The 26,626-nt window shown below is 39.5% G+C and overlaps 1 protein-coding gene across 6 annotated transcripts in view; it reads left to right on the forward strand.

Annotated features, from left to right (window-relative positions):
• Window positions 1-26,626, forward strand: part of SPAG16 (sperm associated antigen 16) — a gene marked incomplete at its 5' end in the record, with an annotated part of 730,962 nt that overhangs the window by 434,027 nt on the left and 270,309 nt on the right. For all 6 annotated transcript variants that reach the window (XM_084643191.1, XM_084643189.1, XM_084643190.1 and 3 more), the window contains one exon: window positions 11,180-11,365. In XM_084643191.1, the coding sequence (XP_084499317.1) occupies window positions 11,180-11,365 (186 nt within the window). The remainder of the gene's footprint in view (window positions 1-11,179; window positions 11,366-26,626) is intronic.

A 26,626-nucleotide genomic window follows, 5' to 3' on the forward strand; every position in this document is an offset into this window, starting at 1 on the left:
TAAGTGAGGGAGAGAGAAGGCAGAAAGAAATTGGGAGTGCATTGTATGCATCAAAATAGGGGATTTTAATTTTTAAAATCTATTATAAATAATCTGATTTACAGAACAGCAATATTCAGTAAATACACCACCACATTTCAGCCTCAGTCTTAAGTATAAAAGAATTTCTGCTAGAAACTAAGCCATACATGATATCTAAGTGGTATTGATATCTAACACTGGTAGCCGATCTGGGACTGATAGCAGGAAATATCTCTAATGGCTGGTAATGGGACATTAGATGGGGAGGGCTCTGAGTTACTACAGAGAATTCTTTCCCAGATGTCTGGCTGGTGGGTCTTACCCATGTGCTCAGCAGCTAACTGATAGCCATATTTGGGGTCAGGAAGGAATTTTCCCCCAAGTCAGATTGGCAGAGACCGTGGTGGGGATTTGCCTTCCTCTGCAGCATGGGGCACATGGCGGGTTAAGCTAATGTAAATGGTGGATTCTCTGTAACTTGAAGTCTTTAAATGATTATTTTGTTTCAGTAACTCAGCCAGAGGTTACAGTTCTATTACAAGAGTGGGTGGGTGGTGTTCTGTGGCCTGCAATGTTCAGGAGGTCAGACTAGATCTTTCTGAATTTAAAGTCTATGAGTCTAATCTAGACTGAGTTCTTAGGAGCTGCAGAAAAGTTATATCGGCCATTGACTCCGCCCCTTTTGTATTTCAACCAATCAGCCTCCTCTACCATTCTATGCTGTGGAATGTTTTTCCTTTAATTTAAAACATTATTCCACCTTTCCCCCTCTAAATAGGAGTAATAAGGGCCCATCAACAACAACATATGTAAAGATGCACAACAAATCTAAATGAGAACCAAGAAACAGCTAAACTAAGGATTGGCCATCCTCAGTGGGAAGCTGCAGTGCCCACATTCTCGGCACCGGGTGGTACAATATGATGGGATAAACAGCAGCACTCACACGCCGCATCACATGAGTCCATCAGCAAATACCCACTCTCCTGAGCTGTGTCCTGGTCTCTGTCTTTTGTAATGAGGTCTGAAAGAAGGAAGAAACCAGCTGTGCAGTATGCACCCTGCTATTGTTTGTTTTTCTTCCCTACCTTTCCCCTGGGGCTTTCCATACAGTTTCAGTGAAGGATTTTAATGCACCTAAAATAGGTTTTTTGGTATTAACCTAAGGGGTGAAGCTATTAAATGTTTTTCTCCTACTCAGTGGTAGCCTGCTCTGTCACATGGAGTAGTACAGCAATTCTGTAAATCCAGATTTAGAATAGTTGCATGCTTATAAAATAATAGAAATTAACAGAAATGTTATTTTTGCACTTTAGGATTGATTTTATTGCATGATTATTTGTGCTATTATTTCTCAAGTATGATAAAAATAGATAGTTTAAAATGTCTTAGACTGTATTTCAGAATGGTTTACGTTGGTGATTGTCTTTATTTTACAAAATGAACTTAACTGAAATTTACCTCACTCTCTTCCTGGAAACCCCATGCCTCCAGCTGACATTCTACTGTTAAACTCTAGTCAGGTGCCGCCCCCTCCCCCCATTGCCATTGTCCCTCTTAGAGTTATGAAACAAAACTTTAAGGAAGAGTCGTCCAAGCTCTTCCTTTGGCCCTATCTGTCCTTGTTTGGAGACCCCATAATTATCACCCTGACCTATGAATCTCTGCTCATCTACTATATAGTAGACTGTAAGGTCCTCAGGATAGGAACCTTGTCTTGTTTTATGTCTGCAGAGCACTATGCATGCCCATGGCACATGCAAGTAGCATAGATGTCATTAAGTTTATGTATGTCATAAAATCTGAACCTGTATATTTTAGAATGGGCACACCCCTTCATTAATATGGGGACAATCTGTGCTCTAGGATTTAGCTACTTCCTAAATTTTACTAGCATCTCCTCAGGAGTGAGAGCATCAACCAAGTTGCTTTTATTCACTTTCCAACATCTCAGGAACACTCTTATTATGATGAAAATGAGACTGAGCTAACGGCTATGCAAGCAAAATAGTCCTCTTCTCCCACAAAGGGGCCTTCAATGTTATGTGGAATAAGGAGTGGTGACAGGAATAAACCTTGCAGAACCCTACACAAGAACGTTTGGGACAGAAACTCAATTGCCCAATGTCACTGTGAGGATCCCTCCCCTCAGCCCTTGCCAAGACCTCCTTGCCAATAGTATGAAAGGCTGTTCAGACCCTTTTGCATCCAGCAAGGAAACTGCTATGTATGGAGGCTGAAAGGAATCAGAGATGACATAATTCACTTCTCCCAAACTTTTTCAAAACCTTTACCTAAAAAGGCAATTTAAGAGACAGGCCAACAACTGGCAGGATCACCAGCATCAAGAGGTGGATTCATAAGCAGAGGCCTAAAGGCAGCCGTTTTGAGAGAAACTGTGTGTATTCCCCACTTGTGAAGATGTCCACCCTGCATAAGTAGGGACAGGGCATTGGTTGCAGACCACCTGGCTGGCTGTGGGCCAGTCAGCTGGCACAGGGGTGGTGCTGGGACAAGCTGAAAAGGTAAATTTAAATTGAGTTAATGTTAAAAATGTAAAAACAAAGACATGCAACAAATGGAAAGCTTTTGAAAAAATATATAGTCGAAAACATTTTAAACTATCAATTTTTACTATCACACTGGGGAAATAATTGTGTAAAAACCATTCTGTTCATTATTATTATTATTATGTATAAATATAAAAGGAGTACTTCTGGCACCTTAGAGACTAACAAATTTATTTGAGCATAAGTCTGAATGCATCCGATGAAGTGAGCTGTAGCTCACGAAAGCTTATGCTCAAATAAATTTGTTAGTCTCTAAGGTGCAACAAGTACTCCTTTTCTTTTTGCAAATACAGACTAACACGGCTGCTACTCTGAAACCTATGTATAAATATGCAATTATTATAAATGAGGCTGAAATTCATCCTAACCTTGGAGCTAGGAGATCAGCCTAGGGAGTAGGCTGCGGGCATAGCCACAGGCAGGCTAAAAGAGTGGCCCAGGTCCCATGGAAGAAACCTTAACCAGCATATTGACACCTGGCTACACAACAGAGAACCTCACCACTCCATGCTCACACTGTGCCCAAGAATCAACACCACTGCAAGAAGCAGGAGGTGCCATCTTTGAGGGCTGAGGGGCTGTTGGACTCTTGGTTGCGTAAAATATTATTACTATGTGTTTTGCAGCATGGGGACCTGCTACTGCTGCAGGTTTAGGCATTACTTTCTCTCGAGGCCTTTGAATGGTCCTTTTTAATAACTACGATGTTTCCCCATGAGTATGGCATTCATTTCTGGGGTTAATTCCTGCTTCCTCAAAGGTTGTGGAAGGAAGCCACGAATTTTAAGCCCAGTGGGTGGCAAGTGTGGTTCTTCACCCACAGACATGAGTGTTAGAATTTGGGGACATCTGAATGAATCAAAATGTCCCCAGTCCAGCTGTCACCCTACTCTACAATAAGGAGATGTTAACGACAGTGCTGTCAACTATTACAATTTTATCGCAGGTCTTCAGGGGTTTTCTTAAGGCCTCAGCTCCTGGGAACAAATGATTGCATTGAATCTCAGGTCTCCTTTTTTTTTTTTTCTTTTTTAAAGTAAGCTTCTAGCCTTGTAGTTACAGAGAGAAGCTTGAAAATGTGACCCAAGTGCACCCTAATGATGCAGAAACCAGAATACAAAGGAAAATAACTGTGTTATTTATTTTAAAGCCTCATGATTTTGGAAGAAGGGGTAGACTGGCGTTGATTCATGATTTTTGATTGCTTGGGGTTGGCAGTGCTTTAACAGTCTCAACCAACAGTGAACCCAGTATGCTCCTGCTTGATTTGACCAGATATGAGGAGAGTGCACCTCAATGTGCATTTTGTAGGCAAGAGCCCTCCCCGCAACTCCAGAACTTTGTTAAAGCTCCACTGTCTGAAACTCAACCAGAGGAGATTTGCGGTTGCTTTTCCCTGAAGAATAAATCCCCTCACAATGAGCATGGCGTAGTGCCTCCTTCTGGACACTGCATGTACCTATCAGGAAGTGCAGAGGCAGGAGGAAGTATGTTAAAGAGACATGAGGACATGCTCTGAGATCAGGAATTCTCTTAGTAAGATGTTGAATTCCTTTTCATTCATTTTTTTCAATGATGCAATAACTAAATAAAATAATTTCACTGAAACCTGAGGCTGCTTCTTCACGAATATGTCATTTTGGCAATGAGAGACTGTTTGGTGTACATAGTTGAGAAAGGTGGCGTCTCCAATTTGCCACCACCCATACCTTTCAGTTTGAATGCATTTTATCTGTAAGCAGAATATAAAATGTCTATAAACTCCTTCTATGAGACTGCTGCATTTGATTCCACCTCTTAGTAAAGATAGCTACTGTTTTCAACTACATATAGCACCCAGGACAAATTCTGCTGACCAGAGCTTTCATACACTACAGCTGATGAAAATAAAACTCTCTTTTAAGGTTCCAGATTGAGAGTGAGGTTACAAAAAGAAGGAAAGAAATGTCCTTATTTGAGTTTTATACAAGTGTGAAACAAACAAATAAAGCATGTATTACCAACTCATTTCTTTTGCACTGGTACAGCCCCAAATGAATAATAGAAACCCACAAAAATGCAGAGTGTACAATTCTGACGCATAATTGCTTCTTTCCGATATACCTCCCCTCCAGATCATTACCGAGAGAATGAGATTGTGACACGCAAAATGGCCATCCCTTCTCCTTCCACAGCTGCCTAATGAATGGCTCATTAGTGGGTGATGGATCATGATAATATCTCCAGTGATATTATGACAAATTAGATAAATTATCTAGTTGTCACTCTTCCCATGTTTCTTGTTTTCTTCTCCTCTCTGATTGGATGGTTACATCAGAGGTAAAGAAGTAAAGCATTCCCATCTCTTGCCCTTCTGCTGTTTTCTTTCATCCTTTCCTCATTCTCTATTGATACTATAGTCCTCCTGGTTTAAAATGCCACAGAATAATGTACATGTTCTGCTTTGATTTAAAATGGAGATGTTACGTCCATCTTCGGAAAAATTTGGTGTCACGTTGCTCCCAATGAAAAGGGTTTCTGCCCTTCCAAAAGGAAACATGAAGACTTCCATTTCATTTGAGAAACACCAATACTGAAATTTTCCGCACTGCAGCTGCACTATCCACCACAGGGAACATCACTAACCCCCCCATCCCCGTCAAAAAGGGAATAAATGAGAAAAAATAAATATTTATATATAAATAGAGAATTGACTAGATTGTATAATTCTTATATCTATTTAAAACAGCTAAAGGTGGTGGTGAGAGAAACGCATAGGAAAAGCTAATATGTTGTAGCTTCAGCGTCCTAATCTGTCTTGGTGTGGGACCTTGCCGCTGTAGCACTAATGGAAAAATATAATGTTTAGATGGTTCCTCAGTGGGTTGAAGTCAATGGAGCTGCCCCAATTTACACCATCTGGGGATCTGGTCTGTTACGTTACATTAGAAATATGAAACGGATTAAAGCCTATACTTTTTATTATTTTGATTTTACCTACATTTATTTAAAGTTAAATTTTTGAGGTAATATATTAGAACTTGCTTTCTTGATATAAGAATGGTAAGAATGATAATTTACTAATTTCTGGATTTACATATAGTTTGGTTTGGTTAAAGGAAGAATATTTCTTATCTGTAATAAATCATGCCTCTCTCATCTACTAGAGTTTTTGTTTGAAATTTGGAGCTAAGAGCATTATTCATATTAGTCTAGATTAGAGAATACTGTGAGAAACTTCACAAAGAGCTCACAAAGCTAGATGAATTGCCACTATATTAGCCGATGAAATTCATGGTTGACAAAATTATCAGTGAATGTGTACTTCTGGGCAAACTGCAGTTAAAGCTGAAGTTTTAGATTTTATAACATCACTCTTACAGCTGATTAAAAATTCTGAAGCATCTCTATTTAGAATTAGAAATGGATATTTTTTACTAAACTGAATATGAAAACCAGTTATACAATCAATACAGTGGCCCATATGATTTTTTTAAAACTTTGATTTTAAATTTCATTCATTTAATGTTATCCCATATTGAGTTTTCACTGTGCTTCGGATTTTTATATGGACAATGTTTAACTGCATCATACAGGTTGGCAGCTGAAGGTTTTGACAGCTGGACAGGGACTTTTAATAGTTGGCGGAGTCATGACACACAGTTTGAGATCTTGGGATAATCCTATTAAACTGTTGTTTCTGCTCGGAAATGATCAGCAGTGAAATACTGGCATTTATGTTGCCTTGTTTACAGTTGAGAGTTAATACCTCCTGGAGATGAATAGGCAGGGGTTTTTTGTTTGTTTGTTTGTTTGTTTTTCTGAACCATTGTTGCAGGTTGACTGCAGACTCAGGAAACAAACTCTCTCTCTTTCTCTCTCTCTTTCTCCTGGCTGCAGAATCACAAAATGCCTATCGCCCTAATTGTAGGTGTGTAAGAATCAGTCAGTGAGTATTAGTAGTGCTGTTTTCTAGGAAATACGATGGAGCTGAAGGGACAATGGATTTGTAATGTAGGGAGTCTCTTTTGTCTGTGGTGTGCATCTACAGAACTTTTTGGAATGCAGGAATGGGAGAAGTAGATGTTAGGGGTGAACCAGACTTGGGAACAGGTGAGAAGAATAGAATGGTGGGGAAAGGGAATCAAGTGTGGAGACCAGTAGTCAGAGGTAAGTACATGCAGCTGGTAATGGCAAGGCAATCAATTCACAGGGTCTTGGGGACACTATTCCATGAGGCAATAGTTGGATCCATGCTATGTGGACTGGAAATTCTGGTCTTTGATCACAAATCTGAAAGCATTTGTATCTTGTATCTTTTAATTTAGAGCAGAATGTGGGGGAAAGGTTTATGAAGATTTAGCAAGAGTTAATGCTCTATTTCTATCTGGAGAGGCTGAAACTGATAGTTCAAAAGCTCTCTGTGCTCTAATAATTTTTTTTTTAAATGTAGTTTTAGGAAGGAAATGTAGCCTTTGAAACAATGCAAAGAATTACAGCTTTAATGGAATCTGTACTGGAGATAAAATGTAAAGCACTACTCTTAATAAAGTGTTTTTTATTCCTAATAAACCTTTGGTCCTTCTAAAAATCCTGAACAAGAAAAAAAAAACCCTCTTAGATCAGTGTCGAGCTGTTATAGCTGAGAGTCTTTCTGTTTCAGAGATTGAGAAAAAAATAAGGCTTAATTTGTAATAGTTGGCATGAAGAATTGTGCACGCACATTTCCGTGTGTTTGGGCTAACCGCAAAATTTGGGATTGTGTCCTGTAGCTATACTGTGATCCCTTATGTCTATGCATGGATGATAATTTATTAATACAGTTTACAGTAAATGAATAAAAACACCTGGAAACATAGAATTAGACAATAAAACCACCACCACCATCTGCCTGCCTATTTTGCAGCTGTGGGAAATTAGCCAGGTGGAACACACCTACTTTCGCCTGAGTCAGTGCTTCCGGTGGAGATGAAAAACTCCAAGGTCTCTGACCAAATGCCCAGGTGAAGATTCCTTCTCATTCTCAAATCTGAGGATCAGTAAATTCCCGTGCTTATAGGGTCTTACACAAAGTGCACTGGCTGCAATGGAAGACTTTCCATTGACTTCAGAGTGCTTTGGGTCAGGCCCATAAGCACAAATCCTGTATTAAGCATCTAACTTCATGTATAACCTAAATTACTTTTTTATGTCCAAGTATATTTCTTCTTCAGGCTTAATAAGGTTCTGCTAGTAATCCATGAAATGTAAATATTGTTTACCCCATGAAAGGGGTAGAGGGAGAGAAAGCCCACAATCTAATTAACCAAAGCTCTTTTTCTCCTGTGAATAAATCTTACACTTGTAGAGTCCCTAATGGGAATTACTGCTGATAATTGGGGCAGTGTTAGCTTAGCATTAATGTGGCATTTATAATATATTTTTTGCATTGAATAGTTACTATATATTCCAGTAAAAATATAAATAATACATCATCGATCTATATGCCTGTGTGTATATTATAGACCGATAAACATTTGCGATAGGTATAATATAATGTCAGCTTATGAAGATATTAAAATCAGGCAAGTATAAAGATAAATATTATATCAAACAGATGTAGAGTGGTCACACTTTTAAAAAGTTGTCATTAGCTCTAGAGAACAAAATGTTATCGCAGTATCTGTAAATGTAATGAATGCTGCACTTTGGTAAGACAAATTTGGAAAAATGTTAAGCCTGACAACTGCATGGTTAATATGTTTGTAATCAGGACTTTTTGATTTAGGAGCCTAACTTTAGGTTCTTAAAATTTAGTGCGTGTATTTTCATGATCACTTATTTAAGTGCTGTCCAAATTTGCCAGTGTCATGACTTCAAAATGTATTTTCAGTAATGAAATGCTGTTGGGTGCGACAACAGACATTCCCAACAACACTGCACAGCATGTGTGTCAACTGTGGGCTTTAAGTATGCTGCCAGGTGTTTTGGGGATGGCACAGATGGGGGCAAATCCTCAGTTGGTGTAACCCGATTGACTTTCATGAAACTACACTTGATTTACACCAGGTGAGGATCTGACCCTTAATGTTGCAGGAGGTGTGGTATTGGGTACCTTTATTTTACACTTTCCTTGCACTTACTCACCACTACCAGAAGCTATCCTTCATGGGACTCTTCCTTTCACATGCAGTATTTTTGACTGATGCACTCTGCCCTCCCGCTTGTTATGGAAGAAAAACTAGACTCTATTTGACCTACCCCAGAATGCCAATGGGGATCCATTTAGACTACTTTCCTATGTATACCAGTTTTCTGGGCAGCTTACATCAGATGTCTAACTTACATCCCCAAGAGAGACAGAATTTGGGCCAAAGAACTTGTGTTTCGTGTTGCTTTTTCAGGACTGTGTATTTAAAAGTTTGGAAGTAAATAAAGCCTCATTATGAATCACAATGGCCATAAATGTGGCAATCATTCTGAATCAATCATATTTTCCATAACGTTCATTTTATGGCTGTTCCCAATTTTGTTTTAAAATTATTCTTGAATAAAAAAAGTCAATGTTCTTAGCCCAAGAACGTATTTTTTAGTAAATTTCCCTCCCATCACCTGAAATGTGATCTTTATAAATGAATAAAAAGAATAATAGCTCATCACTGTGTTGCTTTTATATGTCCCTTGAACTCAGAGTTAGCTTGAATTATTAAAATGGCAAATGATTCATTAATAATAACACATTTGCTTGTAGCAATCTGGCAAAATTAGGATCTCATCCTGCAACCCTTACTCATACTAGATGCTTTTATTCTTGGAAATATTTGAGAACGGGTAGCAGAATTGGGCCCTATGGTTTTAAAACTGCAGGGAGATGTAACTTTGAAAAGTTTTCTCCTTAACATGAGGTGTAATTGGTTTTACAGTGATTTTTGATAGAAATAGCAGGTTGAACCATGTGTGTTAAAAATGGCTGAAAACTATACTTAGGGTACATCTGCACAGCAAAAAGAGACCTGTGGTAATGAGTTTGAGAGCCTGAGTCAATTGATTTGGGCTTGCAGAGCTCACACTATGGAGATAAAAATAACAGTATAAACATTAGGGCTCAGGCTGGAGCCCAGGCTCTGAAATGTAGTGAGGGGTCAAGTCTCAGAAACCTATCACCAGCCTGAGCCTGAACATCTACACTGCTATTTTTAGCTCCATAGCATGACCCTGAGTCAATTGACCTGGGCTCTGAGGCTCCCTTCTGTGTTTTGTTTTGTTTTTTGTTTGGTTGTTTGTTTTGCAGTGTAGCCATAGCCTTTGGCAATATTTCATAATGCCAAGCGAGCCTTAAGATCTATCCAGTAAATGAGACAAATGTTTCAAGCTGTCTCAGTACATACGTTTACGCAACAATCTGTCAGACATCTATTGGAAAAGAAAGGGCGGGAAGAAGTAATAGATGTAAGAAAGGCCATTCTGTTACAAGGCACAGAAGACTGAATATCTCAGTTTGTCATCAATCTGAGTGATGTCCTGCTGTGATCCTTGAGGTCAGTACTGCAGCTGGTCACAGTCCTCACATTTTCATGTCAGAGGGGCTGATGGAAGGATGTTCCCAACAGAGAGTCCTCCACTCTGGACAACACATCCTCCACAAGTCTAACAAACCCAGGGTTTGCTGGATCTTTAAGGCAAGATCCACCCACACAGTATTTTAATTTCCTGAAAGCTCTAAGACTTTGGTCTAATTCCAGTTGTTGGAGTTAGTGTGTGGGGGTGACTGGAGGGTGCTAAGTGATACACAGGTGGTCAGCTTAGATGATCTGATGGTCCCTTCTGGCCTTAAACTCTGACTCTGTGTTTCCACAGCTGTTTTCTCACTGGGTGAGATGTCAGGAGTAGTAGTTCAGACATTTGAATTAAAGTCATTTGTGGTACTAGATTTTGTATGTGATCTCACGGCATTCTTTTCTTTGATGCATTTATAAATAAAATAGAAGGCCAGATCATTGGCTGATGTAAATTGGGGAAGCTCTGTTTTCTTCAGTAGACCTATGCCTATTTACATCAGCTCAAGATCTGACAAAAAATCTGAGTGGAATTCTATTTTCACACATTTATATAATATATAATGAAGCTACTGTATGTTAGCTACTGTAATGCGACCTTACTGAGAGAGAGGAGACAGAATTATAATGTTTACATAACAATTTATTGGTTAAAAACTAGTATGGATTTTGAAAAACCTCTTTTACCCTTTTATGAAAGCAATTGTTTGCGCTTAAGTTACTTTATTGCTGATCACCTTAAAAATAAATTAGAAAAAGTGAGTGGTATTTTTGAAATCGATGTTTACTTTCCACTGAAATAAAGTTATTTTAAGTATTGTTTTCTTTTCTCTCAATATGACTTCATTAATACACACTAAAATGCCAGTTTCCTCTGCATCTGTATCAGAAAGCAGTTCAAAGACAGGACTGAGATTTTTTAGAACATTTTTTCTACACTTTATTCAAAATGTAACTCTAGGTGCCCATCCTGTACTCCTATAGAGAAAAAAGATGGTTTGCAGAAGGCCTCCAAGTAATCTTCCCCTCCATCTTTGCTAATGACCCCTCTCTCTTCCTTTTTTTTGGTAACAGTGGCACCAAACTGGTCACTTCAAGTGGAGACACAACAGTACGGATATGGAACTTCACAAAGGGTGAATGTATTCTGACTTTAGAAGGACACAGCCGTGCAGTCTGGGACTGCTCGTGGCATTCCTGTGGAGATTTTGTGGCTTCTGCTTCCATGGACAACACCAGCAAAATATGGGACATTAACAGGTGTGTACTTATTGAAAATCATTGTGTAACTGATTGATAACTATAATTAACAGCAAAATGTGGTATGTGTTAGGTCACCTGTAGAGATATATATTTAGGCCCCATTTCAGTAAAGCACATGGTTGGCTTTCAGCATGAGTAGTCCCACTGATATCAACATTAGATTAAGAATGTATGTGCTTTGCTAGATCAGGGCTTTAGTGAGCTGAGAGCTGGGAAGCAGGTAATTTAGAGTATTTCAGAACAGGATTGTTTTACTTTGCATCTGAATTTCCTTGGTGTATTTTCAAGATCAATGCTTTGTGAGCCAGAAACTTAAATGTGTGTTTTCTAGGCTTTGTTTCTAGTGCATGACTACACAACACTTTTTAAACTAAGAGTAGACCAGTTAAACAATATTTCACTTATTTTAGTTGTATTGTAAGTGTGATTTCTGACTGATTAAAGGATACATGCCCTATATCGAAACATGCGAAACCCACGGGAAAAAAACAGAGAAATTGGGCCTGGTTTTGGCTCAGTTGGCTTGTGAGTTGCTCGTTGGCTAGTTTTTGGCTTGTAGCTTGTTCTTATTTGGCTTGTAGCTTGCTGTAGCTTGCTGCTTCTTTTTTTTGATGGGCTCCCAGCAAGCAGGGGTAAGGGGGTGGGGGAGAGAGTTGGGGTGCACAGCAGGCCCAACACAGTCCCAGACTGCACGCCATGGGAATCTAGTCACATAGTGTTGGGGTTCTTTGGGATTGGCTTGTTTTGGCCTTGTTTTGAAATGGGATTAGCTTGATTTTTGGCTTATTATGAAACTTGGGGTGCTTGTTTACTGTGTGAAAGTTGGCAACTGTGCCTATATTCTTAAATTCCTTCTTTGGTCAAATTAGAGCCCACTTTATAGGAGACACTTCTAGAAATACTTGTGTGTTTCTGCCTACAGCTCAGCTAATAATTCTTCCACTTTAATGAGGTGGCATTATATATTTCTTAATTTGCATGTATGACTCCTTGTCCCAATCTAATCTCCCTCACCCCCCAGATCCAGCTTCTGTCCCTTCCGCATTTGAATCAGGCCATTTTCTCTTCCATGCTTCCTGGCCCCAGCCGGGGGTCATTGAGAGCACAGGAGAGACAGTCTTCTGCTTTCATTTTCAGTTCCTAAACTAGGCCTGGCCTGCTGCATTCCAGAGCTGCAACTGCAGGAAAAGTCCTACTTAGTCTTGGGCTGGAGCATGTTCAGTGCTGATGAAGTCTTCAGAGTTTTGTACCTTACCTGCAAAAGGTCTAGCAAGTCTCTACAGAGCATCTCTGAACTGCAGTTTTTCAAAGCCTTAACTTTTGTCCAGATTTGGGCAGATTTTCACAGGACAGCAAATAGCACATCCCTGGCACAACGTCACCTCTCCTGCAAAATTCAAGTCTCTGCGCCAAAGCATAGGGGCCCTAGATCACTTCAAAGAAAGTTTGCCAGAATTTATCATGAACAAAACACTGTATTTTTCACTAGCCTTGTCCTTGGCTTGGCTATTATGACTGAAATAAATAAATTTTGCAGCACACACCCAGCTTGTGAAATTTAAGCCCAAACAATTAAAGTTTAGCAAAGTTATAGGCAACCGAAAACAGGTTTTTTTACAATGGGAAGTGTTGGGCAACCTTAATAAGAGGCAGTTCTACCAGCCTAACTATAGCAGCAGTCTTTCTGACAAGAATGAATGGTCGACATTAGGTTGAAACTTCTCATGTCTTCATGTATCGATCGCTTGCCTCTCTTCCTAACTTCTTGTAACTTGATTATCTTTCAGCATAATGTAAAACATGTTTGTAACCTCTAATGAATAGTGCTAAGAATAGCTTTAATTCTATGTCTGAATGGTTTTAAATTTGCTTAGGTGTGGTTATGCTTTAAACATCTTAAAATATCTCCACCAAGGAAGCTTTTGTTGTCACAGAAATTAACACAAAGCTTCACCACCAACCCTAGCCTCCCACTCACACTAATTTGGAGCTAGCCTTTCTACCTTCTCTGTACAGTCTGATGTGCATTTGGCAATGAGTGATACTCAGCTACTCATACAACCACAAGTAAGCAGCACAGTGACAATGTGAAAGACTATCATGACATAATGGTTAAAACCTTAAGTAAAGAGAAAGTGTAAATGCTTAGCTAGAATAGAAGGTGGTACGAGAATGTGGCACAATATACCCGGTCAGACTTAGGAGACTCAATGGTTATTAAATTAGGAAGCTTACATGGAAACGTCACTGGTTGATTTTTCTGTGTTATAACAGTAGCCGACGTTCTCGCTTATTTACTTTAATTTGATCATATTGAGTCCAAAAGGCACTAAAAGAATCTGCCCAGCTACTCTACTGAAGTTAGATCTCTTTGCATGATGTCCTGTGGAAAAGATTTTCAGTATATACAGTATGTACAAACCGGGTATAGAAGACATTTGGAAACACTGCTCCCCACAAATAGACAAGTATTTACTATTCCCTACCGAAGACATAAAAAGAGGATATTTTGCTTGTCTCATAAAATGCGTCAAGCTGGGTATAAAAAACCTGGAAGGCACTGAAAATTAGATTGTGTTGGAAAATGTTGACCTTAAAATTTTGCACACTGGTCCATGCCACATGAGTCAGGATTCTCTGTGCATAATTTATCTGTTCTGTTACAAAAGACAACAGGACTTGAATTCAGTGTACATTGTATCATATTATTAATAACATTATTATGAAAGTATTTGTATTGCAGAAGCACTTATAGGCCCCAGTCAGCACTTGGATCCCTACTATGCTGGACAGAGCACACAGACCTAATGAAAACACCCTCCCTTCCGAAAAGAACTTACAGATCACATGAAGTGCTTTTTAAAACGTGCATTGCTTCAGCTGTGGCTGTAGGTGCAAACAAGCTACTCCCTATGTAAACTTAATGGGTCCTTTGTACCATAGGGAGAAAACTGTCTTACTGGCAGCTGGAGATTCACCTTGTATAGAGGCTGCTGTTGGGGATCAGCCAAACCCCTAGCTACAGTCAGGGGACGGTAAAGGTGCCAAGCTTCACCTATTGCCCCTACAACTCTGGCTGGGGTCAGTGTACTCCCTATTCAAGTACCACATGAAAAAGAGGGTCACAGTCCTATTTCAAGTGCTGAGGGAGATGAGCTAGGGGAGAGACTCCAGATGGTATGAATGGGAGGAGTGCATTCCCTGCCCCCTCTCTGACAGTGACACTCATCACATATCATCAGGAACAGCATAGGGAGCCCATAACACTGGCTTGCACGGCACTCCTATCTGTTCTATGGAACTCCACAGTGTGGATCTTGACAGACAATGCATCTGCAATGCATTACATAAACAAGCATCCCTCTGCCAGGAAGCCATCAAGCTACTGACCTAGTGCCATCACCACAGAATAATCCCACTGAACAGTTCTGGTTGAGATTTCCCTCCCAAAATAGAGCCTGAGGCAGACACCTGCCATGAAAAATTTCATCCCAACCGCATAAAGATACCAGCCCTGCCTATAGTAACAGAGAGACAGCTGTTTGGCTGCTTGGGTTCTTTCCTCTTACATTTTCATACATTTCAATGCTTCGTGTTTGAAATAGAACCTATTTATCTGAACACAGGTTCCAAATGAGTACTGCCGTAGAGTAAACATGGATCCAGTAGCCCCTTTCCTGGCTCCACTCTATGCTGGTATAGTCAGAGCTGAACCCAACAAATGGAAGGAGTCCCATGGTGCTGATAGCTTAGTGTGGACCCTCTGACACCATTCAGATTTTACTCTGTCAGTGGGTTTGGCTGTATTAGACAAATTTCAGTTGTGTGCCATCAAATGGCTCAAAATAAAACTTTTTCTGATGTGCACTCCCTAGTGAAAATTGCCCAAGAACTGAGCCAGGTGATGCTGAGTTCAGGAAACATCAAAGAGAAGTCTGCTCTCTGTTCCTGAGTGCTGCTTCCCATCACCAGAGCCTCCCACTCACTAACCTGACAGTGTGGCCACTTTCCATTTTCCCTTTATTTTAAAAAAAATCTATATCGCATGCTGTTTACAGCTCCCAATTCAACCTTCCTAAAAGAAAGTACAGCTCGTGTTACTCCCATCAGCCAGCCACTTTCACTTCCCCACAACTGAGCTGCTGCTTCTTCTGCTGCTCCTCGTCAGCAGATTGATGTAAAGATTTTGTTTTACTATTGGACAGGTGGAATCCAGAGCACAGTATACTCCACATGTACCCTTTTACAGAATGTGAAAAGTAGGCCAGTCCCCCTTGAGGAAAAGGGGATCTGATGACAGCAAGCCATGATGAGATCTAATACAGGAGATCCAACCTACTGCTCCAATCCTGTAAAACAATCAGATGGAGTTGACCCTAATTCCACACTGACTGCTCACAGGCGAAGGGTCTACATAATGGTACTATGTAAATTCATGATACTCCCATTCCTTGAATACTGCACGCAGGTCTGGTCATCCCATTCCAAAACAGACATATTAGAATTTGAAAGAGTATAGAGAAAGGCAACAAAAATTATTAGGGGTACGGAACAGCTTCTATACGAAGAGAGATTAAAAAGACAGCACTGTTCACCTTGGAGGAGATGCAACTGAGGGGGGTCTATGATAAACCTCTATAAAATCATGAATGCTGTGAAGAAAGGGAAATAAGGAAGTGTTATTTTTACCCCTTCACATAACATAAGAATCAGAAGTCACTCAATAAAATGAATAGGCAGCAGGTTTAAAACAAAGGAAGTACTTCTTTACAAAACACACAGTCAACCTCTGGAACTCATTGCTAGGGGATGTTATGAAGGCCAAAAGCATAACTGGGTTCAAAAATAATTAGATATGTTCATGGAGGATAGGTCCATCAAGGTCTATTAGCCAAGGTGGTCAGGGATGCAGCCCCCTAAGGCTCTGTCTGCCAAAACCTAGGACGGGATAACGGGATGGATCATTCGATAATTGCCTTGTGTTCATTGCCTCCAAAGCATCTGGCACTGGCTACTGTCGGAAGACAGGGTACTAGGGTAGATGGACCATTGGTCTGACCTAGTATAGCCATTTTTATGTTCTTACAGATGGTGTTGTAAGCTAGGGGCCTAAAGGAAGGGAAAAAGAAAAGTTAGATATTAAACCATATTCACTTTTTTAAAAGTACAGTGGTCACTGTAATTAAAAGCATCTGCTGTTGCTAAATTGATATGTATTTTCCTCTTTTCTTCATTATGAACCATTTTCCATAGCAAACGTTATGTCTAAAAAGAGAATAAATATATTACAGTGCCTTTTTTGTAGAAATATAACAGCTATACTGTACTGCATGTATATGTAATAGTCAGCCTATTCTCTCAGAGGGAATTCAGCTGTCTTAGCCACAAGGCCATCCTTTCTCTACCTGCAGTCCCTTGCTTCATTCAACACCTTTCAACTTCTGCAATAAACAAGTCAGAAGTCCTTCAGATAAAAGCCTCATTCACTGCACAACCCCGATTTATTCTCAAGGCACTGTCTACTCTGTGCACTGAATGAGGTAGGGGACTTATGTGGGAAAATGTGAGCATATATTTAAAACTATAATTCAAAAGGACAAGGATGGGGGGTTTTTTGTTTGTTTTTGGAGTGCTTGACTTTACAACCTTGGCATTATTTTGACTTAGGCTTTTAAAACGTAATTTCCTATGTTTATTTTTTTTAATTTAGGCAAACGCTACTCTCCCAGCTCTACTTCTCAATTTAAAGGGGGACCGGTTTTAAGCATTTGCAAAACAATGCATTTCCCCCCAGCCTTATTCTCAGAATCAGCTGAACTATTTTTACTGAAACATGCCAGAAAAATTCAACCTGATGCTAACGCCCAGCATGGAAAGTTTCAGCCTGAATTGTTAAAGTTCCGCGAAATTATTTTTTTTAAAATGGATAATCCATAATGGACAATTAGGCAACTCTAACTACAGATGTTGTAAAGAGCTCTGCCTATAGTATTAGTAGTGTGGTTATGCCTAAAGGCACCAATCAGAGGTCAGGAGGCCATTACGAATGGAATGAAAATCCAAAAGAATTTACAGTCTAGGAGTATGATGAGAAAACAGTGTATGCAACAGAAAGATCAGATGGGGGAGGGATTATTATGATTACCGTAGTAATCAATGGTAAATCATTCAATTTAATCCACTGGTAAGTTATTGCTAGTATTAATAAACTCATATTTTTATCAAGGAGGTTTTTTCACTGCTAACATACTTAGATGGGTGTCCTAGATAAATTATAACACTTTGGGAAAACATCACATTGAAAAATACTACAGGCATAAGACAGAAATCAAGGCTGTTAACCAGAGGCGACGCGGGGAGGGGTGGGGAGGGAGTATGCAGGGTCACATTCTCTCCCCCACCATTTCTTGGGGTGCCTCTTGTGGTGAGGTCCAGTAGCAAGGAGGCTGCACTCCTCCTGGCAGCAGCATTCTCCATATCCCTGCAGCGTGGGGAGGGAGGAAGCAGACGGGGGTGGCTGGCTGTCAGCTTAGCTCCTCTCCCCACTACATGGGGCCGCTTTGCCTTCCTCGTTGCTGGAGTCCATCCACCAAGGTGAGTTAGGGAATGAAGGCAGAGGCAACTTGTAGGACACCAGCAGCAGGGAAGGTGAAGCAGCTCCATGTGGTGGGGGAGGAGCTCAGCCAGCAGCCAGCAGCCAGCAGCCCTGTTGCTTCCTCCCTCCCCGCGTTGCATGGACACACTGAGAGTGCCTCTGCCAGGGGGGTGCTTCCTCCTCACTGCAGGCCATCTATGAGAAATTGAGGGGAGGGGGGGCACTTGACCCCTCAGAACCTTTCATTTGTGCCTCCCCCAGCCACAGCTACGTGTCACCTCTGCTGTGAACTGTCACCTTTCCAAAGAAGATACATTATAAATAAGCAACATGCAGAAAATCTCTCCTTGATGATGATTCTGCTTAGTACCTATATAGCATTTTCATCAGTAGATCTCAACGCGCTTTAAAAAGGATGTAAGCAGCATTATCCCCATTTTTACTGATAGGAAAACTGAGGCACAGTGAGGAGAAATAGCTTGCCCAAGGTCACCTGGCAGGCTAGTGGCACAGCAAGGCAGAGAATTCAGAGCTCCTGAGTCCCAGTCCAGTGCTTGATCTACTAGGCCACATTTCGTAGTAATGAAAGATAATCTTTGTTCCGCTCTAGAAATAAACTCAGATTTCATAAAGCAATTCCTGGAACTCCTTCACAATAAATATATAATTTTTGCAAATGCCTAAGGCAATTTCTTTCCTGGGTAGTAAATTTGGTATCAGGAGTCTTTTTTGCATCTTTTCTGTCAGTTAACTCACAAACGTTACTTCCGTAAGCATTTGAAATTAGATCAGTATTGGGCTCTCCATCCCTGGTTGGAATTAACTCAGAATTTGCAACAAAGCAGTTCCAAAAATATAATGCATGTACCATAAGACATTAAAACACACACAACTTAGTAGAGTATTACGTAAAGAATTTTGCAAGCAGAGAAGATATAATAATTGTCAGTGACAGGAAAGCTGGGAAACTGCTACATGCTTGTTTTTCTATTATTACTGTTAGGATGGGAAACTGGTTCTGAAACGTCTGGTCTTTGAAATGGAAATTATTCACAAGCACTTTTCTTTTCTGTAGCTTGTAAGTGTCTGCCATATATCAAGCCATAAATGGCATTCCTACAATCAGGATACTGCAAGGTAGTTTTGTCGTCAACAATGTTCTTCTCTTGGAGTGCCTGTTTGCCCTTGATTTAAAGATCTGTTTTGAGTAAAAAATGCAGCATCTTTTCCCCCCCAAGAGACATGCAAGTGCCATAAAAGAACTGCTGTCGAGAGTACCCACTGTTGCCTCCCAGTATTAACTGTTCTGCATAAATAGTGGTGGCGGTTTTGAAGAGCTTTGAGGTCTAGCTGTGTGCTGAAGGAAATGACCATAAGCTATGTAATGACGTAGTATCTATAGGTAAATAGAGATACCTAACCTTCCTGCTTGGATGGAAGTACTGTTGTATTTAGATATATCCAGCCTTCCCAGGCCATACCCCTCTCTGTAGTAACCATAGAAAGTAGTTTGTAGGGAGGAGGGGTAGAGGAGATGCTAATCGTTATTTTGTATAACCCTCTTATTATTCACCAGTGTAACTAAGATTGAAAATATATAGCTGCCCATGTTAATAGCTCAGCAAACAATTCAGGATTGTTTTCCCTGACCATAAATCCAGGGCTGTCAAAGTCATTATGGCAAGATTAATTGTGGTTATCTGACTACAAATCTCTTCAGAGATTCAGGACTTTATCTCTGAAATGCAAATCAAGTTTAGCTTAAAGTACCTACTGTAAACCCAGACAGTTATTTCACGGAGCATGCATATGCTGTATACAGTATATAAAATGGAAAAACTATGTTATACCTTTAATTTGAGAAATTATTTGTGCTGACTAAGAACATTTAAAATAAAGGGGCCAAATTCTTCTCTAATTTACACTGAAATTTAACTGAGCCAATTCTCCATTCTTGCTCATGCACTTTTACACTATTCCAGTGCCATAAGGATAGTGGAACCAGCCTTCAGAGAAGAACGGCTCTATAGTACCCCCTTGAAGTCTTCCATGGGAATAAAAGTATCAGAATCAGGACCACAGTTACTTGCTATTGACTGTTCCCCAGCCATTATTTGTCATTTTGTAATTCAATATCCCCCTGCTTTTATATACTAGCTATTTTTCCAATCCTTTGGACCTTCTCCAGTGTAATTAGATTTATTAAAAATCAACATTATTGGTTCAAAGTGCTCTTTGGCAATTCTTTTATTACTCTTGGGTGCAGGTTTTCCAGGCCTGCTAATTTAAAAACATTTAACTTTAATAATTGCTGTTTAGTCACTGATAGAAGATAAAGAATAGTCCTCTCTAGTCACTGATAGAATATAAAGTATCTCATTATCACTGTAATATAGGAATACAATGCATCTTTCTAAATACAGAGCAGAATATTTATTGAATGCCTTTTCTACATTATGACTGGCAATTTTACCATCCTTATTTAATATCGGATCCATACCATTGCTAAGAATTTATTTGTTAGTAATATATTTTCAGAATTCCTTCTTATTGACCTTAACTCTACTGGCAATAGATTTTTTCACTGATACCCTTAGCTTCTGTTATGTACTGTCTGCATTTCCTGACTGCTGAACTGCAGTTGTAATTCTATTCAAAGGCAGTGTTATGAATTCAGGGGATTCGGATGTAAGAATAAATGTAAAAGAAATAAAAATATGTTAAGGTATGGAATTACACAGTTACTGCTCCTTTAATCACCGTAACATGCCCCTGTAATGACACTGGATGATAGCTGTACAATTATGATTTACTCATCATAACAGTGTTTGCAGAGCCCCGGGAGATTAAACTGTGATTTTAAAAGATACAGTACATTGTTTTTATAATTTTTCTATAGTGTCTCCATGGGACAGAGTTAAGGTTGTTTTGATTACCTAATTCGCTAGTTAAACTGGGATTGCAGCCGCTTTGCATCACCAGTGCACCACAAAGCAACCAGTGTGCAATCTGCCTCCTTTACCTTCATGTTCTGCTCTACTCTCTTCCTTCTGTATTGCACTGGTTCTACTCACTTGTCCTCCTTGGTGAACAGAATGGATGCAGTGGGTAATTTTTAAATGAAATATTTAGGATGAATGTTATTTTTCTTAATTGAAATTTTTTCTGTCATCAGAGGCTGATGGATAAAATCTTCTCCTTCAGAGAAACTCATGAAGAATAGCCAACTTTCAAAGTGGCTGCCGTCTCTAGGTGTTCTGAACAGGACTGTGGCTATAGTCTGCCCTGGATTAACATGCCATCTTTTAAAATGGCTGCCATTTCCCATTTTCTCAGTGAGAATGAGGCCATAAAATATCCTGTTTTAAAATGTCCATCCCCTCTTCTTGTTCCCTGTAGGAGTGAGCCCTGCTGCCCTCAGGAAGATGGTGGTCCCCTGTGCTGTCTGGAAGTAGAGACAAGCACTGTGAGGGGCTGGTGAAGGATGAATGGTGATGACCGTAGGGCTTTTTAAAGATAGTGTGTGGCCTCGGTCCCTTTGAGAATATTAAGAGATACCAGCCATTCTGAAAGAGGGCAATTCTTTGTGGAATTCAACTCATGTTTATTACACTAGTGCCAAGGGACAAACCAAGAATGGGATTCCACTGTGCTGTGGCCTGTACAAACAAAGAGTGGACGACAGTCACTGTCCCAAAAGGCTTACCATCTACATACACAAGATAGATTCTTAAGCTGCCACTGAATAAGAAAATTTCAGTTATAAAGAATAATGAGAGAAGCTATCATTAATCCTGGAAAAACATCTTTAAAAAATGTTAAAATCTATGCACAAGTTTTCAGAGGTTTAACTACATGGGAAGTTTGCAGAGTCTTTGTTGTTCGGTTATTGAAATAATTCAAGACAAAACGACAGGACACTCAGTGTTAAATTTCTTAAAGAACCCATTTTAAAATTAATTTTAACTGATAAATGCAATTAATGGATTTATTTGTAAATACAAAGGAAAAAGCATTCTTTGCCCAAAGAGTAAGTGTAGTAATTTTGGGGGAAGATATACATAACAAATAAGATGAAACTATACTTTAAGTGCAAAACTCAACTCATTCTTAACTACAGAGCTGTGAGCAACACCTCCATAGTTTTTACTTATTTATATCTAATTGGAGGAGCAGGACAAAATATTTTTAAAAACAGAACTTAGTTACTAAGAAATATCTTAATAAAATAAAAATAGCATATTTCACATCTCTTTCAAAGCAACATACAAACGGCACTTCATGAATCCTCACAAGAACTCTGTGAGGTAGATGGATACTGTTTATTATTTATTACTGTGATACCCAGGAGCTCCAGTCACTTATGGGGAAACTGGGACATAGAAAGGTTAAGTGATTTGCCCAAGGTCACACAGTGAGTTAGCATTAAAGCCATGGTTAGAAACACTATTTTTTCACCCTTGGATAACATAAAAAATGTCCAAATGGATTCTCTTTAAATTTCTGAAAGAAAGAAAGAAAGAAAGAAAGAAAGAAAGAAAGAAAGAAAGAAAGAAAGAAAGAAAGGAAAACTGTTTGGGAAGGAATGAGGTTACTGCTGCAATAATAACAGTGATTTTAAAAAATCACTGGACACTGGATATTATTCTAACTGACATTAAGATAGTACAATGTAAAGAAATAGTTTTCAGCTAAACTTTTCTGTGCTTTGGTCTAGCAATGATCAGACAGCAGTTACTTATAGGAATAAGAAGCATCAGAAGTTATATTAGCTACAATTAGAATTACAAGGGCTATCAATCCTTATGCTTCAGGGCATAAACTAATCACCAGCTGGGATCAAGAAGAAATGCCCCTCCATGGCACAGTATTACATTATAAAGCACATAATGGGAATTTTACAACTTCCATTAAAACATCCATATTGGCCTCTGTCAAAGCCAAGTCTAGATGGTTCGTTGTTCTCTCCTGTTATGGAAGGTATTCTCACTGGAGCTACCTGTGTGGGTGTAGCTTGTATTAGAGTGGCATATACTGCTTTTTAGTGAGGAAAGAGGTGTGATTTGTTCATTTGCAGGGGTATTTTTTGGGGTGTGTTCTTTTCAAATTGCTAAAAACTATTAGAAAAATAAGGGTATATCACCCCGTTGGACTCTGGTAATAGGCTTGAAATGTACAGCAATTTTATTTTTTGGATTAATTAAGGAATAATTATGATTTTGATCAAGTTACTGGATAATTTAAAAATAAGATACTGCTAAATAGGAATAGTTTTCCTCAAGTCCTTAGTTTCCTTCTCTATAAATCTGGTTTTTATTCTGTTATCTGAACTGTACACTCAGCTAGGTACATACGATTTCCACTAAAATTAGAAACCAGCTGTCAGTGGTAATTTAACTTCTCCTGGTATGTATATTTTTTTGTTCACATTCTTTTGTTTCCTTTTAAACTTTTATTATTAACATCTGATACCTTTGAAGATGGCTTTGTTAAATCATTTCGTGAGTCTGATTCATCAGCATGTTCCACTGCTCTGCATCAACCCCAAGGTGACTGCAAAAATCCCCGAAACTAGGCTTAACTGGCTGCCAGGAGGATTTCAGCCTTGGATCACTGGCAGCCAACCCTAAATAGAGCAATGTTCAGACTTAAAGCCCCTTTTGACTGCCCCTCCTCCAACTTGTACCAAACACACTCGGTCTGGTCTGGAGAACCGAGCCCACTTTTTAGAATAGTTTTAAAACATCCGTGTTTAGTATCTAAACACCACTGTTGCGAATAGAATATTTTGTCTCATTTGCAATGTTGAGACATTTTAACTCTGGGTCTTGCAAAATATTGTACATAGTTCCACAGAAAGCTTCCATAGCCCTATATATAATATGCATAATGCCATAAACAGCACTTTGGACAGCAGTCCATTTTAGCTGAAAGCACAGTCTTTCACCAAATGACTGGATTCCTTATCCAATCAGATTCTTTGCATATCCAACTCCTTACTTGCAACCTTTTCTTTCCCCAGCCCCATTTCGTGGAAACGTCGTCCCACAGCATCCCAAACAAAACAAAAATTAATTTTATTGTCAGAGATTCACACAGTAGTGAGAGCTGTCAGATAATTTTCTGCTAATCACTGAAGACAACGAACGGTTCATTAAGATGAAGTATTTCAATCATCACCTCTATATTCTTTCAGTTCCAGGTAGTGCAAATTGTATATGTACCATATGTGGTACATCTTAAAGAGGTGTGTTACCCAAAAGCACAGACGTTGGATCAAAATTTCAAATAGCTTACAACTCTAGTCAGAGGACAAGAACTGGCACGTTCCTTATTATTCATAAGCAGTAGTACATGGAAAGGCACAACTGCCTGAATCCTAAACTGCTGTTAACTGTTAATGTATTCTAGTTTGAAATTAGATGAGCTGGTCATTTGATAGGAAAAGGAAAGATTGTTGCAATGAATGCCTTAATACATATCAATTGCTCTCATTTGGATTGTAGTTCTTTTGGCTTCAGGCAGTCTTCAGTGATGTATCTTTTTTTTTTTTTTAAGAGTTCAGAAAGAGTAGGCTTTGCATAAAATCTTGTATTGTCAAATGATTTTTCCACCCCGAATGGCAGAAGGCTTGTCTTTTACCATATGACTATCCTATTAAAGCAGCCCACGTTCATCTTTGATTAGCGTCACTGCAATATGAACACGAGTCACATAGAAACCCTTAAACAATGACTTCTTCTGTATAAAAAAGTCTCCAGGGTGCTTTATTGAAGTGGGCAGACACTGAATTGTCTTTGTACCGTCTTAAAATGTGAATAAATATAATTCAGTACAACAACTCTTTCTCTCCTCAAACACAGTTTTGTAATACCTTTGGGCTGAATTCTGTACCAAAGTTTAAATGACCCCGAATGAGTATGCTCAAGGACTGCTATTTCTGTGTCATTCCGTTCTGACTGGCAGCAGCCCTTCTTCACAGATCTTTCCTTCTAGAGCTGTGAATGATCCACACAGAAGAGTGGATGAAGAGACCACTGTCAGGTCAAAGGATGTATATGCTGAAGTATATACACCCATTGCCCCTTCCAGGGCCAACCCTTAGACCCGTCACGAGAACATCTTTCTCCATGAGGTTTTGGGGGTATCTAGAATTGGGCAGACAGCTTCTTCTCTGTGCTTCCCCCTGCGGTGAGCGGGTTTTGTCATGGGTACTTAGGCACAATATCATAAAAGAATTTGGCCCCAGGGCAACCAAATTTTTCTACCTGCTTGAAAGCATTTACCAATCTGAGACCCATTTCAGATACATCCATTTATGAAACACCACAGCAGCAAAGCATTCGGACTGGTAGAAACCTTTAAGTGTTCCCATTGTATATGTGTTGGAATGTCCAGGTAATTCTGAAACATTGTACTTCCTTTGCCTTTCAATGTTTTTTTCACACATGTCTGTACCGTCTAGACAGAGACTCTATTCTAGCTGTTAGCTTCTAGCGTAATGTCACTGACGGTCAGCTATTCAATGTGTGGTAAATAGTCATGGCCCTTTCTTGGCTGCAGAGGAGAGTAACTCCAGCCAGGGTGGGGAGAGCAGAGGCTACTTGCTCAGTACTTCCCACTGTCAACAAGTGACAGGGGAACCCTACACAGCAGCCAGAGTAGCTGGCCTAATGCGGGGAAGCAATTGATATGCAGTGGGGGTGTCTGTGAGGCACAAGTCCTCCTGGGGCTTCTCCTAGGGCACTGCTACTTATGGCTTAGCTTAAAGGAACAATCTAACCCTGTATATTCCGTGGCATGCAAAAATGAAGGCAACACACTTGACACTTCTTTATTATTTTTGCTTTAGTGCTGAGTGTTTTATTAGAGTCTAGTTATCTGTGTCACAGACTGGAAATGGATGTGCTGAAAAATGAAGTGCAGAAGTGTCATCTAGAATAGCAGGTCTCTGTGCAGAAGAAATCAGATTGGGACCAACATGAATGAAAGAGATTTGCAGCTGCACCATCTGAAAGGGAAGAATGAGCTTTGTTTCCAAGTGGCACAAAACCCCTTTATCCATCTTCTCTGTGCATTTTATTTAACATTGTATTTATTAACAATGAAACACATTGTTACATTTTCAGTGTGAGGTGTGTCAGATATGTTACTGGTATAATTCTGTGGAAAATACTCAGTTGGTACAGTTTTACAAGCAAGCTGATTCAAATACTGCAGAGTCTGCATATCGTAACTTGGCATGCAGTAAGAGCCAATGGAGAACTGACAAAGTGGTTTGAAGTGAAAACTTGAGACTAACGGCAGTGCATGCTCTTACTTTATGCTCTATTCCTCAAAAGCATCATATCCAGTTCCCTTAGTAACATTGATGGAGGCTGCAAGATATTGGGCAAATTATTAATTGCCTTGACTTTGCTGACAATTTCATAATGATAATGCTTATGGAGGAATACAACCAAGAAGCCATAATTAACCTGTACACAACAGCCAAAGAATGAGGATTAAAACCGAGTGAACAAAAGACCAAATTAATGGTAACATCAAATATCAAGAAACAGGCTAAACTAGTCATTAGCAGTGTAGACATCGAACAAGGTAGACAGTTTCTACTACTACAGTTTCCATCACAACACATAACAACTGCTCTGAAGATGACATTG

Source organism: Lepidochelys olivacea, assembly GCF_965140295.1.
Source record: "Lepidochelys olivacea isolate rLepOli2 genome assembly, chromosome: 11".
NCBI lineage: Eukaryota > Metazoa > Chordata > Testudines > Cheloniidae > Lepidochelys > Lepidochelys olivacea.